General features: G+C 39.5%; 1 protein-coding gene across 1 annotated transcript; it reads right to left on the reverse strand.

The window, feature by feature from the left end:
- Positions 1 to 841: 841 nt before the first annotated feature.
- LOC129262029 (T-complex protein 1 subunit gamma-like) lies at positions 842 to 14,795 on the reverse strand. The gene is made up of 7 exons (XM_054900064.2): positions 14,696 to 14,795; positions 13,992 to 14,073; positions 11,836 to 11,934; positions 11,183 to 11,369; positions 10,665 to 10,805; positions 7,440 to 7,571; positions 842 to 5,889 (listed from the first exon to the last, which is right to left on the reverse strand). The coding sequence occupies exons 1-7, from the start codon at positions 14,793 to 14,795 to the stop codon at positions 5,791 to 5,793; spliced, it is 840 nt and encodes a 279-aa protein (XP_054756039.2). The 3' UTR covers positions 842 to 5,790.
- Positions 14,796 to 19,897: the final 5,102 nt, after the last annotated feature.

Raw genomic sequence — 19,897 nt, forward strand, 5'->3', positions numbered from 1 at the left:
TTCACCTTGCGAACACCGTAGGGGAAATGTGACGGCAGCATTATGAATTTTCATTCGTTTTACTTGTAATTTTAGTCTATTACATACAGTATGTTTGTATTTTAACCAACATGACATTTTTTTCGAGTAAAGAAGATCCATACTTGGACAGTTGAATATGAACGCAATTATGAAGAAACAGATAAATAAAACGGGAGCGTATAGTACATAACCAAACTCAGCCAAATACGAAGTGCTTAATACATCCATGAATCATAAAGGAGGCGGCCTCGGACCATTCACAAAGGACGGGCCGGCTTATTAACGTCATCCTGAAACGCTCCAAAGTCAAAGTTCACCAGTGTTAACTCGTCATTGTTAAACGCTTTGCTACCATTCGTTACTAACTCAATTTCCTCTTATTCGTCCCCCATTGAATGATTTTGAATGATCATACCAAATATCGAGATAAATGAGATAAGATTCAGTGTAATTGTATTCTTTTGATGTATACGAAGTTCTATGTGTGTTAGACCATACCGATTATTTACTGCTGAAAACATTGAGAATTTTCACCCAGATTGTAGCCTCTTTCTCCCCCACCTCTCCATATCTTACAAATTTTTTTTTCTGGAAACCCCTCCACATGATACAATTTGCATTTTTTACTAACAATATTTTATTCCAGATATTATGACATGTACTAGAAAGATCTCTGGAATATGATTGAATGTGAAATATTCTTTTTCTCTTTTACAGTAAGTACATCTCTCCCCTCTTTCATTTAGTTCCTTGTCTATCAGTTTCGTCAATATTGAGGAACCTATATTCAAATAGTATACAAAATGAGACAGCACACAAATTGTTTTTTCTGCACACATCACAATTTATTTATTTATACCGACAACAAATTTAACTTAAATAATAGACACATTGCTATTCATGACTTCAATAGAAATAAAAGCCACAAGCTCTTTGAATGTATTTTCATCCATGTCATTACAAAATGTTCAATGCAGAGATTAGGTTATTTAATATCCCATTCTCAAAGTACAATGGACTATGCACAACTTCAGGCTTGGTCCCACTTGCCATCCATTGGAAAACGCTAAGCACCTGTTGTGTACTCATTGCATGTGTTTCATACGCTCTATATCCATCGAGCATCCGTCCAATGTAATTTCATTGTTTGCCAATAATTTTCCATTTTCCGTTGCCCAGTGGGACCAGGCCTTAGCCTTAAGCAGGTCCGCAATAAACTTGAATTACATAGTAAATTTTGAATGAAATCTTAAGAATTAATTTGGACCTAAAATTGACTACAATCGATTGAAAGAGTGTGCAATTCTCTCATAGTGTCACGAGAAAGTCCAATTTTTTCTTAATCAAATTTTATTCAATATTTCCAGCTCAAATATGGCAAACCTTGAGCCCTGAATTCACAAAAGTGGTTTGAAACTATAGTTTGTGTAATTTTTATTTTTACAATGAAAGCATGCTTTTGTCACAGGATTCATGCTTATTACTAAGGTTACAACATCAATGAGCAAACTGTTTTAAGTAAATTGATGAACATAAACAATAGGCTCATTAAAGCGATCACCATAGTAACAAGTATTTGATTTTTTGATTTGATTTATTGTTTTTATTATCTTGAACATAATTATGAAAAGATGACAAAAAATACATAGTTGTAGTGTTTTACAAAGAAATACAATATCGTGAAATATGAGGAACCTATTAAAAAGCAAAGCTTGTAGACATATAGGTTCACAGAAGAAAATAATCAAGGATTAAAAACTCATAACGCAATGAAGCGAGATAAATCAAATGTAGAAAAATAATACATTATAAAGAGTTCTACATGATAGTATTAACTTATTACACTGCAATAAAAACACATTGGACTTTATTGGACACTTGATCAATGCTTGAAATCTCGTCTAAATTATTGTTTCAAACCACTGATTAAAAAACCAACTCTGTGAAATCAGGCCTATGCGTCCCTTGATCCGATTAACCCAACTCATCCATAGCTGATGGTACATTTAACAAGCAGGCTTCATATGGCTGTTCATAAAGTTAGACACAGCTTTATGTGTGTGTGGAGTATTGGAAGTAACATTGGTCTCAGTCCCCTTCAGCAGGAGTCATAACATACTGGGGCCCGTTTCTCAACACCTGAACAAGTTAGTCATATCTTTATCCATCAACCACGGAGTTAGTTCCAATCTTACTAAACCCGTTTCACGAAAGGCTTCTTAACTAGAATACCTTGATAACGATACTATTGGTCAAAAGAGCAGACGAGATGTAGCCTTAGTCACAAAATAACATAATTTTCAAAAAGAAAAATTATGACAAAAGTGCAAATATTGTGATGAATTGGGAAATACATCTTTTCAACATAATAGCACAGGTAAATTATGCATCATACATACTTATACCACGAATACTGGAGCATTCAATTGCTGAGAAAATGGAATTATGAATAATTTATTTCATGACTAAAAAATCACATGTGGACGTTGAGATGGGTACCCCTGGGATATCCAATTTTAATAGTTTACGAAAGTAAACCATAACGGTTTTCTTTGTAAAATGATAATTATACGGTCTTTTACGATTTCATACATCATTGAAATATAGTTTAACAAAAAATGAATAAAATAATATTTGATACCGAAATTTATGATTTGACAAATTCTATGCATAAATTAGAGATAGAATTTATCCAAATGTTAATAGGGGTCTGAAAACGACAAATACGAGTCCAGTTATGGATGGCCTGACGTGGTAGAATCTTTATCGATTAAATTATTTTACTATTTTAAAATGAATGGTTTTGCTGCATTTTACCAACAGTTTCTTTGTATTACAATGATCATTGAATGCATTATCCCACTTGTTTTGTGATGTAATTTCAACCTCTATGATTGATTACGTAAGATTATAATTCTATAATTTCTAGGCACTTTTGCATGTCATAGTCTACCCACGTGATTCTACTACGTCATTAAGAAAGAAGTTATGACAGGTTCGAAGGTGTCATAAGTATTTAGTGAGGTTGTTGTACCCTATCTTGGTAAAGAGGGCTTCGTGAAACGGTTAGCGGACAAGTAGCCCACTATCTCCGATTTAGTCAAGAAGTTAGACTTATGAGACGGTGTTGAGAAACGGGCCCCTGATGTTTAACACACATTACTAACCCCAGAAGGATTGGTATCACTGACATAGTATGGTACAAGAAGGAAATATTGGGCTCACACATTGACACTTCATATCTCTCTTGAAAGTAAAATCGTGTATAACTTTCAATAAAAACAGTTTTCTGAAACACCCACCGCATAAATAAATTGTGAATTACAACACTATGTAACACACTGAAACAACAAGAAATAAACCTTTACATGCTCAAACATGAATGATCCTTGTGAAATAATTAGGAATTATTTTATATTTCAATTATGATTGGTTATATTTGCAATAAAAAAAGACGATAGTTTGTGACACATATTTTGCTTTACATACAGTGCACTGCATGTGTGCTGTGATCTTCTATGCATAGAGAATAATTAAAGTATTAAACATATCAAATCATACCACTTCAAGCATTGCTTAATATTAATAATTAGAAAACAATATACATTTTACATCAGTATGGATTTCATAATTAGTTTCAATCTACACTATTGAAAAGATAGTTGCATTGTCTCCGGTTAGAGTATAGCTCACTCACTGCTGCTAGTGGAATGACCATCACAGCTTTAAAAACAAAGTACTGTTTAATCCAAATGAGGGGACAGTAATAGAGGAAGAACTGCTTAATTACATTCTGGACAATACAATTAAATATGTACATGCAGAATCATGTATGTGAGACCGTCATAAAATGATTTCTTTCTGTTTGTAGCTCATATGAAAAAAGTGAACTCATCCCAATTATCATGGCTCAATCACTTCATAAAGTGAAGCAACAAAGGGTTAGACGTGCAAGATGATTATTTTTGGAATAGCCTCAATTCCATCATATTCACTCTATCCATTTTACTTTCTTTGCTATCAATTAGCAAGTCTACACCCTTTAAGCTATACAAGATCATGTGAGTGTTGCATAAAGCTGTTCATAATGACTTTTACACATGACTGGTAACCCATTTTTGTGCTACATAGTATATCCCTATGTAGCTGACTCAGTACCTAGGAACATGTTCTAGTTGTTCATAAAGTCAAATTTAACATTAGTTTTATGAAACACCCACCCTTTAGTAAACTTTCTGCGACATATTAAAGATAATTACTACAATGTACAGCAATGTATGACATCAATATCCATGCAACTTGAGGGTATTTATTGGTCTTTATCTTGTCATTCACTTACATACAACCAATTGATTAGTTAATAGTATTTATTTTTGGTAATGATAACACCAAAGAATGTCCAATTGAATGTACAATTACTTCAAACAATTATTTCTTTAAGTTTACATCAGATAGGAACAAGTCATCATGACTCCACATGAAGATAGGGTCATTTACTATGTTTAATGTTAAAATAAAAACGTTCGTTCATAAATAGTTTCATTTAATACCTTGATTGCATCAAGTGCCATTTTTTTTATCCTCAACCAGTTTGACATGTGCCCAATAACTTAGGGATACATTGAAACAGACACAAGCCCCATAACCTCAAGCTAATGTCACAGTCAACCCAAGCAAAACTATTGGTCTTTAAAATCATTTTTAAGCTTCAACCAACCTTAAAGGTGAAGTCCACCCCAGAAAAATGTTGATTTGAATAAATAGAGAAAAATGAAAACTAGCAAAATGCTGAAAATTTCATCAAAATTGGATGTAAAATAAGAAAGTTATGACATTTTAAAGTTTTGCTTATTTTTCACAAAACAGTGATATGGATGCACAACTCAAATGAGACAGTCGATGATGTCCCTCACTCACTATTCCTTTTGATTTTTACTGTTTGAATTATACAATATTTCATTTTTCATAGATTTGACAATAAGGACCAACTTGACTGAATCATATAGTATTATTCAATGCTCATTCCACATGTTCAGGGATGAATTGATCGTTTTTTTCACTTGACAATGAGGAGAAAAATAGAATATTTCCTATTTCGTATAATAAAATACAAAAGAAATAGTGAGTGGATGACGTCATCAGTCTCCTCATTTGCATACCCACCAGGATGTGCATATAACTGGTTTGTGAAATTAAGCAAAACTTTCAAATGTCATAACTTTCTTATTTTACATCCGATTTTGATGAAATTTTCAGTGTTATGCTTGTTGGGTTTTTCTCTTTTTATTCACATCAACTTTTTGTTGGGGTGGACTTGTCGTAATGATTATTAGGGGCAAGCTTTTGTCATGGACGAATCACTGGATAAAAAGGATTAATCCAGTATTAATCCAGTACTGAATAGAGACTCTGGATATACATTGTCTCCAATCTTCGGTCCTGTGATCAAGAAACAAGGAGGTACAGACCACCACAGGCAGCAAACTTTGTGACTGATCAATTGGCTCTAGAAAGTCCACAGGAGTGGACGAAAGCTCGCCCAAAATAATCTTTAGCTTAGTTGAGGCTTAAAATTTATTTAATGAATCATCCCCAACTGATGGAAGTTTTCTGTATTATTGGTTTATTTGTCAACAACATACCATCGGTCAGTCAGTTTCCTTGGTGACATTGATCATCCACTTGATTTGTACAATCATATTTCACAATATCTACCTCATATCAGCTCAACCTTATTAACTACATGGGACTAGAGATTTAGAAGGAGGGTTATTCAGTGGTTGGAGCGACCGTTCCAGCACCTTCCCTCTCACCAGCCTTCTTTGACCCTGAGACAATGTCATCGATGCGAAGTAACAGCATGGCAGTCTGAATATCATAGAAAGATTGCATGGTTTCAAACTTGTATCAAATTTTAAAGTTTTTTTTTATATGAGAATCAAGCAAAGATCTCTGGAAATTGAGCTCTTATCAAAGTTTTATCTTCAAGATACCAAGATTTGTTACAAAGAAATCAACAGGCAAAGACTCAAGTACCAGACTAGGACAAATCCTGACCATCTTTTTTATCCTTAACTGACCAAGGTTTTATGTAACACCACTCCCACAAACAAAAAACACTATGTATTAAATTCCTGTTCTTACTTTTCTTTTTAAGCCCCAGTCACATATAGACACGGATCCTCACGGATCAACACGGCAATGCCGGCATGATCCGGGGAGGTCCGGGATCGTTTTGCCCGGATTTAGCGTCGACAAGCGTTGATGACAGCACACACGGCATCTTCACAAGGATCTACAAGGACCATGCCGACAGAGCACATCGTCAACACAGACCAACACGTCAGCAACACGGACCTACACGTCAGCGACACGGATCAACACGACAGCTACACGGACCAACACGTCAGCAACACGGACCAACACGTCAGCTATATTGACTAGCACGGCATATGAAAATCTGCGCATAAAAATGAGCTGATTTTTGTTTTATTTATTTCAGTCTTTTTCTCATCCTTGCTGCAACATCGTAATTGTTTTTCTGAGTGAATTTTAAAAAAATATTAAAAATCCAAACTTCCTTAACCAGTAAAAACGCTGTTTTATTTTTTTATGCAACACATGCAGTTTACTGTTTGTACAGTAGTTGTTAAGTACTTGAAATCTTAAACCACAAATTCAATTTTGAATATTTTAAGCTTAAATAAATTAAGCATATCTTTATCTCAACTGTTTAACTACTGAAAAGTTCATAAAGTAAACAGCGTTGTATAGCATTGATGGGAAAAAAAGAACACAGACTGCTAAGGATACTCCAGGCGGCTAAACGGACCTACACAGCAACTACACGTCAGCAACACGGACCAACACGTCAGCTACACGGACCATCCCGGATTGCTTGTCTACCCAGCAGTCCACGGATGACACCGGATATTTTTGACAGCCAAAAACTGCCGTGTTGGCCTCCCGGACGTTCAAGGACCACCATGGACCTCCAAGGATGCCCAGGGCGCCAACACGGATCTCTCCCCGGACCACCCCAGATCAGATCCGGGGTCTATATGTGACTGGGGCTTTAAGCACATTTCAGTTGTTTTATTTTTAGCATAACCGTAGAGTCTTATTCCAATAATGATTCATAATAAAGCTTTGATTGGTCAACTAATGAAGGTGAAGATGTATTTTTTTCCAAAAATAAAGGAAATTAAATATATTATATATTTTTCCAATAAACTTTTATAAATTAATTTTGCAACAAAATTTCAAAAATTATATGCTGGTTGAGCTAAAAATTATCTTCATAATGCACTGACAAAGAAAACAAATGCATTTTGCCCTATAGGTAGGTAGAGAGAAAGAGAGAGAAAAAAAAAGGAGAATCAACTATGCGAAAATGAAAATACTGAAAGAGAGCTTACCTCAATGGCTGTTTTATATGTCTGTGCCTTGACTGCGTATGGATCCCAGATTCCTAATTGGTTCATATCAGCTAAGATACCCTTCTCACCATCAATACCCCAACTAAAATTAGCTGGGTCAGCTTGCTTAGCCTAGTCAACCACAAATCATTCAAAATGAATCAATATTTCATATTCATCATTTTCAATTTTTTAACTATGGATAAAAAACGCATATATTGGTCTGTATAATTTGCATGAGCAGTAAGAGAGTGTATTGAACATACCATCGGAATCTGATAGCAATCATACAACATTGTTATATTAGCATTCTTTCAGTTAATTAGAACCTTTAATAAAATGATACTGTTAATTCATTTTCAGAAAATGAGTAAACTGTGATTTGTTCCAAAATCAGATTGTGTAAGGAGTGTGGTGGCCTTTACGGTTCTGTACAAAACTTGCTGTTTTGATTAAGCCTGAGTCGAATCGATTTTAAAATCGGTGTTCGATCGATGTCATCGAGCGCCGGTGCAGATTTTGCAAAATCGGTGCATCGAAGAAAAAAAAAAAAACGTCGGCCGGCCGATTCGTTTGGTTCACACAATCAATCATCAAAATAAAAACAGTAATGTCCAACTTGACTACTACCTACTTGATTTGTATTCCCCCGAAATGAAACCGATTGCGTAATTATGCCTATTCACCATTAATTTGAAGTTATTTCGATCATAGTTCGAGTCTTACTCGTCTGCTCGTGCCGAGATAATTTATGCACGATGAATTCATGAATGGAAGTCATCGATCGCGCATGCGCAGTACTATGCTTTAATCAAACCAGAAAATAGCCAGAAAATTGACGCGATCAACGTAAGATAAACCTTGCTATCATGGACAATATTAATATCATGACCATAGAACATTATTTAATCGTAATATTTATCAATAATTTGCATATGATAATCATTAATATGAATTTAGAGTTTGATGTGGTACATTTGTATTTGGTTTCAATTTTCAACAACGGACATCACATGACGATCGACTTGCGTGAGTGCACTTGTCTAAAAAAAATTATCACGTCAGGATTGATTCTCAAACATTGTCAACATGCAGAAACTCTTTTCAAGATCGTAATATCACCATATAATAACATTTTACATGACAAAACAGAGAAATTTGCGTTTGATTTTTTTTTTCCATCAATTTGAAGCTAGTTTGTGCCCAACTTTGGGCTCTGATTTCATGAATGGAAAATATGTCTACGTCAATGAACGCGCATGCGCATTGTGCTTCTTTTTCTCGGAGCTAGCTAGCTCCGGAGACGTCCAGGCCAGAGATGGAATAAAAATTAAAATAATGCCAGTATAATACTATTAATACTTCCATATGAACATGACATACTTTGCTGACATCGTCAATAATTTTAGTATGGCCATAAAATCTTATTAAATCTTAATTATGTAACATCCAATAATATATTTGAATTTAGAGCTCGATCCGAGACACATTTATTTCGATCTCATGCTCATGTCTAAAAAAAAAATGGATTATCAATATCATATCGGGATTAATTTTCGAACATCGCCATAACTCATATTCCACAATCTTTCCTCACAATCGTTATATCAGCATTGAATACCAATTCAAATGACCATCCAGAGAAAATTACGTATTTATTCCCATCAATTTGGATCCAACTACCCCGCCAACTACACAATCTCTGGCAAGTTACAGCGCTCTCCGCTGGCTGGCGCTGGCAAGCAAACCTGTCGTTTTGGGAGAGTGAGTGTACGGGGCTGGTGTGTGCGAGTCTGGACTGCGAATGCTAGTTGACCGAAAATCATTCGGATCGACTCTGCGTGATTCATGTCTTTAATATTGTTTCATTTTAAACTTATATGTTGTCATCTGCAAATATCATTATTGAAGATATTTTGGGAAGAATTCTGCATTGGTCCTCAGCTTTTTTTGTGTTTTGTGATCATGGAAAATACAAACGAACTTTGCTGTCATCTGCTTGTGCACTCACCCGGCCAGCGTATACCGTCAGTGCATGCAGTGCGTGCATAGCGCATCGACGCGACGGCGCGGCCGGAGCAAAATAAAATGACTCGATATTCCCCGCCTTCAAAATTTGATGCATCGAAGTTCGATCGAATTAAAGCTGTCGAACACTGGTTTTCAAAATAATCGATATGACTCAGGCTTAGTTTTGATACCATCTTGCACAAGACCTCTTCAACAAACATCGAGCAATTCTTATCTGCGAGTGCCCATGTAACATACACGAAAAGAGATATTATACAGTTAAGCGCAACTGAAAGTCCATCGCAAACAAAGTACAACCACTTAGAATCAATTAAATTTTATCTCTTTTAAGTTAAAGTTCCCAAATAACACAAAGATGTGATGGCAATGACTTGAAATTGACCTATGATCCTTTAACAAGTGGAGCGCCTCTGGCAGTCTCGCCTGCAATACGCGATTCAATATAGCAGCAGTGCTGACTTTGAAAATGACTCTAATATAATAATTCACAAAAAACACCATTCATTTAATATACTATTACGTTCATTGACCCTAAATGACATATGACCTTGATCAAGTGATCGACGACTTATGCAAGATGCATAATAATACTGGATTACACCTTTGTCCATATTTCATTAATCATATCCATAAAGTTTCAAAGTTATGATGGCAATCTAACAATTACCCACTACATGGCAAAAGTTCATTGACCTTAAATGACCTTCGACCTTGGTCATGTAACCTGAAACTTGCACAGGATGTTCAGTGATACTTGATTACTCTTATGTCTAAGTTTTATGAACTAGATCCATAAATTTTCAAAGTTACGATGGTAATTCAACAAATACCCCCAATATGACCAAAGTTCATTGACGCTAAATGACATTTGACCTTGGTCATGTGACCTGAAACTTGCACAGTATGTTCAGTAATACCTGATAACTCTTATGTTTAAGTTTCGTGAACTAGGTCCACATACTTTCTAAGTTATGATGTCATTTAAAAAACTTAACCTTAAGTTAAGATATGATGTTGACGACGTCGCCGCCGCAGTCAGAAAAGCGGCGCCTATAGTCTCGCTCTATTATGCAGGCGAGACAAAAACTGTTCATGCCAAAATATTCATGCAAGAAATTAGTAAGAAAACAATTATATCACTATAATTTTGCAGCATAAATCTTATCAAGAATGTTTGTAGGTAGAAAGTCTTACCCTAAGAGCAGTGAGAGTGCGGATTGTGTTGCCTCCACAGTTCTGAATGAGAGTCCGAGGGACAACCTCTAGAGCTGATGCAACAGCCTTGTATGGCCACTGCTGAACACCTTTGATAGCTTTAGCCTTCTCATTTAGGGCCTGGCAGGAGAGAAAGGTTTAGGGAGTGCCTCAGGGATTATCACTTGAACAGCCTTGTAAGGTCATTTCTGAACAGACTTGGTCTCTTACTACAAATAGCGTTCCATTTCCTTCTCACCCTTCAGGCTTGCTTGGTAAGGGAAGTTTTATGTAAATTGGTTATCTACATGGCTTGTGGTTCAATTTATTTCTAGTTACAGTTAAATTGAAACGATGGGCAATGAATCATGTCACTTAGAATTACTTTATGTAGAAATAAAGATCAACGCAAAATGAGTGAACAATGGATTTCCTCTCTTCTGCGAAAAAAAAAGCCTTTTCCAATGACTCCCAAGTTAAATATGTTTAAAATGGTTTATCAGGTAGCTGTTACTTACATGTGACAGAGCCATCTCCACAGCACCTCCTCCAGGTACAAGACAAGGCTCCTGCATGACATTACGAGCAGCGTTCATAGCATCCATAAGATTACGTTCTACTTCATTTAAAACATCCTTGCTAGCACCCCTTAATAAAATAGTACAGGCCTTGGGGTTCTTACATTCTGTGATGAAGGTGAAATACCTGTGAGTATAAAAACATATATGAATTGTATGGTCATAAATCACCACATATATCATCCTCATTAGGCCCCAACTGGTAACAGGTTGGGTCTGTACTACGGTCCTTCTTAGGCCCTAAGTCGTAACAGGTTGGGTCTGTAGGTCCTCATTAGGCCCCAAGTCGTAACAGGTTAGGTGGAGAATAATGGACCAGTAAAATAAAGAAATGTGCATCAGTGTTACCAACGACTGAAAAATTACCAGTTTAAAAACTACATCTCCTTATCTATGAATTGAATTTTCACATGATACTGAATTTCAATTAACAAACCAAGTGCAACTATGGAAATTATAATCATTGTCTTCATCGTTATCATCATCATCATTACCATCACCACCATTAGAATCATCATCATCACCACCACCACCATCATTACAGTCATCACCATAATGTTATCATCCTAATAAGCAACCAAATGCAAACTTACTCATCTCCAATCTTCTGTATTTCAAAGAGTCCACATCCAAGACCCAAGTCCTCTTCTCTGAGTTCATCTGTTCGATTTACAACTGTTGCCCCACAAGCTCTAAACACAAATGTTTTAAATCAAAGTGATATTGCTCAAATGAATCTAAACAATGACAAAATTTCTCCCAAATAATGACAATGTTTCATTTTAATATCATGTGCAACCAAACTTTGATATGAATAAACAGAATAATAAACATGACAGGCTTAACAATGAAGATGTTATCAAAATCGAATTTAGAATAAAAAAGAGCATTTGAAAAATATATTTATTTTCAAATATCATACACGAATATTTTCATATATCATACGCGAAACATTAGTGATACCATGGAGCTATAAAACAGGAGATCCTTCTTCCAATTCCTCTGTTAATCCTTTATCGCTTCCTAGAAACGATATCTAACATCAATCAGCAAGCCGCCAGGCGAAAGTAAGAGCCCGCTTACGTAACGCAATAAGCCCGCTCGTAAAATCTGAGGTCAGTGATTTTTTTAAAGGTCCCTTTGAGGCACCGCCGTAAACGACATTCTTCCACATAACTTCCCTTCGAGCTCTGTTTTTTTTTTCAAAATCGAAATTTCTCTTTGTACGGATTCCTGATATACGTCTTTTATGTATGGTTGAACTTCTGAGATGATCCCCTTTGCATACCAAATATGATACAATCTGATTCAACCCAGCCACAGTACGTACAGAGAAAGTTGGATATTAGTCATTTATGTATGTCTGTCTTTCTTGCTTTATTTAAACCTTTTCCTGTACGCTCCTGTCTTAGAAATTACAATGTGGGGAAAAAGCATACTTTAAACTTGATTTCAATGGGAAGATTATATGTTCAGTCGTGTTCGCCTTGAAAATATAACGACGAATCTACGGGGCATTTCTACGGCGACTGTTGCATCGTCAAGTATCCTCCAGTGCCCCACGTACTCCTATTTGTGTAAGTTGAAGGTGAGTGTGATGCCGGAGCTTCGAACGCGCGCGCTCAGCTCATTCACACAGTACAGGCCTCAGCTCCGGACTGTTTAGGAAATATATTAGAATTGACGCATTTGAAGAGATAGATCAAGTCCTAACTTTTATGATATTTCGTTGATTATGATCTGTAAATTTTCTTTCTATTAATATTACCCATTGGGTTAGAATATCAGCGTTTTAAATTGCATTCGATCAACTTTCCCTATCTGATTTAGGGCTGATTTACGAGCGGTCTGCGCCTGTAAGTGTGAAAGTGCAGTGATGGACCACCCTGCTGTGAGGGGATTAGCGGTGCCGCGCATGGGGCAAAGCGTTCGAGAGAGCCAGATCTCCTTCTGTAAAAGCTCCATGGTGATACGCAAATGTGAAAGCTGATTATCTCATACATTCACCTTTTCTTTGCATGGTTTTAAATAAAATATGGAATACTTCTCTTTATTATACAGATCTGATAAGAATGCTGTTGATTCAATCACTTGAGTACAGCAATACAAGATATTTATATGAAGATATAAAACCATGTCCTACATTACTAGGGAAAATCTGAAGTATAGTAAATAAGTTACATCAACAGATATTTTATATTGCATTATTTCATGTCATAACTTTCTTTAACTTTACACCCTCTTTGAAGAAAAATTTCTGCATTATGATAGTTTGATTTTTCTCTACTTATTCAGATCAATTATTTGTTTGAGTGAACTTAAGCCTTTAAAAACATCAATAATAAAGTCATGTTATTTTTGCCTGTAAAGAAATTCATCAGATTGGTGAAAAACTGAGTTGCATCGAGAACCACACCCAACTAATTAACGTTCCCTGTTCAAATTTTTCCTCTTTACTAATGTAACCAAATCGAATATGGGACGTGTGAGCCTGAATATCAATTTTTCTCACAGTTCATTGAATGCAACCTTCCTGAATTAGAATATAAATCTGAGGGTATGTTTCAATAAAAATCTTTATGAATTGAACTAGGTGTATTCCTTCACAAGGACAATTATATGCATGTTAAACCATCTGAAACCTTACTGAGATTATTTGTCTTGGTTTTCATATGAAAAGTTGTAATTCTCTCAAATTATTATCTAGAAAGAATTGGTCCAAAAATATTCATTGATGGTTTCAGCATACCTTGCTATTCTGTTGTTATCCGACTTCCTGACACGTCTGATCGCTGTGATGTTGGCCTTCCCAAGGTAATGTTGTGCCAGATCTATATCACAGAAATAAAAATAACAAATGGAATCCCTCTGGCAGTCTCGCCTGCATAACGCAATTCAATATAGCAGCAGTGCCAATAATGAATCACAAAAAACACTATTCATATGGAAATAAAAAATCATGTTCATTGACGGTAAATGACCTTTATTCACCTTGGTCATGTGTCCTGAAACTCACACAGGAACTTAAGTGATACACCATTACCCTAATGTCTACATTTTATGAACTCGATCACAGTTGAAATAATACCCCCAACATGGCCAAAGTTCATTTAAAAGGGAAAAGAGAGGAGAAAATAACGAGGATGAAGAAGAGTGAATACACTAAGGTGAGGGGACGACTTGGACAATAAAAAAAACAAGTGGAGCGCTCTGGCAGTCTCACCTGCATCACGCAATTCAATATAGCAGCAGTGCTGACTTTGAAAACTATACCATAATTACTCACAAAAAACACAATTCACAGGCCTCTACAAAAAAAAATTCATCACTTGCCCTGTCGGGCAATGATAAAAAAATTTGCTTGCCTGATAGAAAAAGCTGCTTGCCTGATTTTTTTTCAAAAATTCTTTTGCTCTTAATTATTCTTTTCAGTCCTGGCTGAACTTGATTTACTGGCGCTGCCCTTGGCATTTCTTTTTCTTGACTCTTGTTCAAGTTGTTCTGGCCGCCGATCACGACGACAAAAGTCGCCTATTTTAGCCTGACGACTCATTGTTTATTTGGTTTGAAGTTGAAGCCGAGTCCTGGCCAGGGTGACCAGATTTCACAAAATGGAATACGGGACAATCGACAAAAAAAAAGATAAAGAAAGAAGGCTACACAGTGTTAGACTTGTGAAAAAGTACAGAATTGGAAGGGAAGGTGAACGAAAATATGAAGGAGAAAGAAAAGGGATGAATTGAGAAGAAAGAAAGAAAAAATGAAGGGGAAAATGAAGGAAATAACAAAAATTATGAAAATACTTACCATGATTTTCTTATTTACGAGATAACTGGATATACTCATTTGATTTGCTAGTTCATTACGATTAACTTGCACGCCGAATAAAAGTACACAATTTTTCCTGCGCGCGCGCAGCATCTCCCTATGCACGCACTATCCCAAGATCATCACGCAAATAGGCGTCCATTTCCTCTCATGAGCCTGAACGCAAGACATGTTGCCACGCAAGGCGAGGGGTCGGTGGGAGGGTTCAAATGAGTATATCCAGTTATCTCGTAAATAAGAAAATCATGGTAAGTATTTTCATAATTTACATCAATAACTGGGATATACTCATTTGATTTGCTAGACCAACACGGATTCAACGTGAAGGGAGGCATGTCTAGACTAAGAAAGTGCATACAAAAATAGGGAGATGAAGACACGAAAGGCCGCTGTCTTAAGGACAGAGGAGGCAAATAAGGCCTCATGTGAAGAAAGGTCCTTAAGAACAAGGAATTAGAAGAGCGCCAAAAAGGCGGTCCTCAAGATGTTGTATACGACGATTCCATAGAAAGAGCCCAAGAAGAAAGATACTATAGTATCATGGGCCCTCGGCCTAGTGTCAGAAGGAGAACATCATCACCAACTGACTTGATCGTTTCAACAATCCAGAGTGAAAAGATGTCTCGAGAAGCTGCCGCAAACGGCTCGCGCGACAAAACAACCAACTGCACAGAGTTGGGAATTGTCTGAAGAATGGCAAACAAAGACGAGGGTTAGAAGTCACACCTAATCTAAGCCAATCCCGGCAACGGTCCGGGAGCGATGCATAAGTATGCAAAGCTTTGTACTGTAAATGGTTATATATAAACAGATACAGGAGGGATCTCGACTGATAGACAGACAAAAGATACCCTGAAAACCGACCCAAGAGGGAGTTAGTCAAGCGTCAAGAACGACCGACAGGTGCCATGACGGACTAAGCCATACAAGCTCAACGTTTGAGAAGAACTTAAGAGGTTGTAAGATTCGGATTGAAGGTATTAATCATCCGTAACCGGAGGGATGAGAATTGCCGATGATCAAAAAACGATCCGATTTTGTTGAAAATTTCGACAAGAATCGTGATCGGAAGACTGAAACTTGTACGGTTCAGTAAGTGATCAATCAATCAATCTGAGAAGGCGACAGCGGGGCTAATAAAAGCCACGGTCAAGTCACCGGCTTAATAATTTAAGCCAAGCCGCAACCATGCAAACGTAAGGAATGCGAGATATCTCAGAAGCCCCCGCGTGGGAGAAGGCGCCCAGAATTCGATATCTGTCTCAAATGCGTGAGGGCAGAACATCTGCAGAATTCTGATAGAGAGCTGTGGCAGGACGTTTCCAGCGGTCCGATAAGGACATGGAACGACAGAGAGTAAGGTTGAAGTAAACCACTCGTAAGGCAGTCAATGTGTCGAGAAAAGCGACTGAGTGCCATCCTGTTAATAAGAAAATGCCACGGACCTGCTGTCTATGTAGAATAGAACAGTCTGGTCAAAGCAGCTCAAACGGGCGTGTCGGAGAAAAACGCGGCACGCATCACGACATAATAAGTGTGATAGACAGCGGATCCCTTTTCTCCAGTACTAAATAAAACACCCGCCCGAGGGTGCAGTGCCCGCGGCGGGAGAGGTGGGCGGTGGTTTGGCTGAAGCCACCATCGCCGAAGGGCCCGTAAGGCTAGGCTGCGATGGATGTCCGCTGAGCGGAGCAATTCCTAGTCGCAGCAAGCGTACGCCAGAGGTGAGCTGGCGAACAATGTCTCTGTCATGATCTTACGTGTAAACGATGATCAAGAGATGTCGGTCAAGATGTTCTGAACCAACAGACAACGCCAGACATGATACCTCAACAGTTACGTTCCCGACGGAATCGAGTGAGGTAACAACGGCCCTGTCCTATCAAGGTTAGGGACGGAAACTGGCTAAGAGTGTCTAAGTCCTCGCCTGACGAAACAAGCGGAGGAGAAAGGCGACTTGAGGAAAATAACCACCAATATTTCCTTCAGTCTGCGATGAGAACCATTTGTTTACGAAAACAGCCACAAGGCCTGGTTTCTCTGGTGATCGCAAGGGCAAGCACCGCCGGCGCTGGTTGCAACAGCATGGAACAGTCCGATATCGGTAAGATAAGGAGTTCCGAGAAGCTGCGGGGGGCGGCAAAAATGACGCCCTAAGCAGCGGGGGATGAGAATCTAAGCTTCTAAAAAGAAGAACTCCAGTGAAGTAAATCACTTTCATGAAGGGACTTATCCACAGTCGACCCGAGAGAAAGCGGGTCGTGGTGATCGTGGTTAGACAGGCATAAGTATGCATACACACACGTATACATTTTATACATAAATGTATATCCACCACGATTACATCATCCTCGGTCACGCAGTGACCATGGTCACATACATAGCATGGAAGGAGGATGAAAGCAGCCTGCGAGGCGACTCAAGTGTGCCGAGTGAAAAAGCTTCTAAAAAAAGAAGACAACTCGACACACGGGCACGGTAAATGCATCGACCGTAGCCCACTCCACACGAGGAAGCGGCGGAGACGCCCGAAAGCTTGACCCACATAGAGGGCAGTCTATTCGGATAGACTGTTTGAGCTCGACCGATGGCCTGGTGGCGGACAGTTTGGTGTGAACTCTCCGACCCGGCACGGTGGGTGCGCCCAGGAAGTAGGCATAGAAATGCCGACAGAAAAAACCTGGGGCTTGAAACAAGCCTGAACGCACGTACACAGCCGACAATCTAAAGAGATATATGGCTGTTTCTTTCCACCGAGATGATGCTTACCCGACCGGGAAAGACTCGGGGAACAAGTTGTGAATGTCAACAGGAGGGGTATCTGGCATATAAATAGCCGATTCCCTCCGGGCGTTCGGTGCAAGTGCTGCCGGCGGGGTCCGGGGGGACGACCGATGATGGCAGCTCGCACGAGCCGCCCGAATACGAGACAAATAGGTTACAAAATAACCATAATGCACCGGGTGGTGAAGGCATAGCGATTATTAAGTTTAGGAGAACTATTAATCGCCGTGACATTCAGATCCGATATTTATGCTCATAAGCTCGGCAGAGCTACGAGATAGTGAGACATACCGCTGAGCGGTGATGGTGCTAATATCGGAGTCGCCCTCACTACAGCGGCGATGGCTGGAGGACGGGTGTCTGTACTAGCCCCGACTCTAACCTTACAAGGAAGAGAAGGAGTTAAAAGTAAAGACAGGGCACCCTTACTTTCGTATAGAAAGTGAGGTTCAGGCCAAAAGCTGACGGTCCCGTCGCCTGGGCGGACGGTCCGCGGGCGTGATAGGTTGCCCTCTCAAAAACAGCCAAACATTCTCATGAGAGAAGGAAGGCATGCGGTATGTTAGAAAATCTTACCTCCAATCTACAGGCCCGTCTAGGGGGTAGAATGGAGAGAGTTACCGCTGAAAGAGCCGTTGCCGTAAGCGATGCCCGGTCAAACTGTGAAGCTTGACGTAGATGGCGAATTCGGGAGTACCTGCATATTAATGGGGGATACCCATGCAGGTGAACTCGCCGGCGGCTCCCCGGAGTGCGGGCTGGCGGGAGAGACTCAATCCGCTCAATGCCCGACACCGGCAATAAGACCGACAGAAAGCAGCCAAGCGGCTGCAGCGTCCAACCAGCGACATACGGGGGCTTGCCGACTTGCTGGGTGAGACACATACGTCAGCAGCACCTGTGCATATCGTACAAACACCCGTGCGGGTGAAAGGGCCGGCAATTTCAAAGAAAAGGGCCGGTGGCTGGTGCGAGGCTGTTGATAAGCCCGGCCGTCGCGTAGCGGCGGTCTATAATGACGGAGAACACGAGGGTAAGACCCCGTAATGCTCGGGACGTGTTGATGCAACCTGTAAGGATGCAACGTCCAGCCGTCGGTCACCAAGAGCTTGCCGACATGTTGGCTTGAAAGCCGTATGTTGGAAGCACCTGCATAGAAACGGGGTCACCGTGTAGGTGAACAGCGTTTCAATAAATGCCCGGCGTGAGAGGGCAGGTGACTGCTTGAACCGCACGGTGCTTAGCACGGTGGCTGAAGCTGACATGAAGCGTGGGGGAATTTACCCGCACTGCTCGTGGGCGTGTGAAGCAACATGAGAGTTGCGACGCCTGACCCACAATTATCGGGAGTCTGGTGACATAATGGGGGGCGATGCCCGTATGTCGATAACACCCGTGTATTAGCGGGAATTTCCCTTGCAGGTGCGTGAGCCGGCGAATTATGAAATTGCCGGTGACTCTCCGAGGTGTGAGATGGCGAATGTCTGCTTGACCTGCCCGGTGCTTGACACGGCGGCTGAAGCTGACAGAGAGCATGAGGATAAAAATCTGTGATGCTCGAGGGCGTTCTGTTGTAACATGAAGTTACGACGCCTGGCCATCGGCACAAGAATTAGAAAGAAAGGGTCTGCCCGCGAAGCGGGGTTAGCAACCTAGAATTTCTTCTTCTTCCTCTTCTATGCGGCCCCCGCCGGGGGGGCAGAAGAGGGCACAAGAGACAGGGGGGACGTGATATCTCGCATGAGAAAAGTCACCCAAATCTGATCAAGCCGTTTAGGCACTTGAACGCTAATTCCACGGTTCCACCTTTAAGGGCACGTGGACGCGATTCCACGTTTCCACCCTGATCAGATAATCGTGAGATTGACGGAGTCGAGCTCACGCGTCTCTAGCGACTAGGGGCTGGTAGCCCTTTGCTAATGCTCCCTGAAGGAGACTGACAAAGCATCGAGCCTAGTCTGTGCCAGGAAAAGAGTCCCATGCTCTTAACCCGGACTTGTTGGACCCGATAGCCGGTGGGTAAAGCAGCCCTGGAGGAGTGAA

Source organism: Lytechinus pictus, chromosome 5 (assembly GCF_037042905.1).
Source record: "Lytechinus pictus isolate F3 Inbred chromosome 5, Lp3.0, whole genome shotgun sequence".
In the NCBI taxonomy this organism is placed as follows: Eukaryota; Metazoa; Echinodermata; class Echinoidea; order Temnopleuroida; family Toxopneustidae; genus Lytechinus; species Lytechinus pictus.

Bases quoted from the DNA above. Each gene is read 5' to 3' on its own strand.
- LOC129262029 (XM_054900064.2), bottom strand. From the start codon at position 14,795: ATGAGTCGTCAGGCTAAAATAGGCGACTTTTGTCGTCGTGATCGGCGG. The intron at 11,935-13,991 runs GTATGCTGAAAC...ATTTGTGTTTAG, and splicing joins GATAACAACAGAATAGCAAG to AGCTTGTGGGGCAACAGTTG. The intron at 10,806-11,182 runs GTAAGTAACAGC...CTCTCCTGCCAG, and splicing joins TGGAGATGGCTCTGTCACAT to GCCCTAAATGAGAAGGCTAA.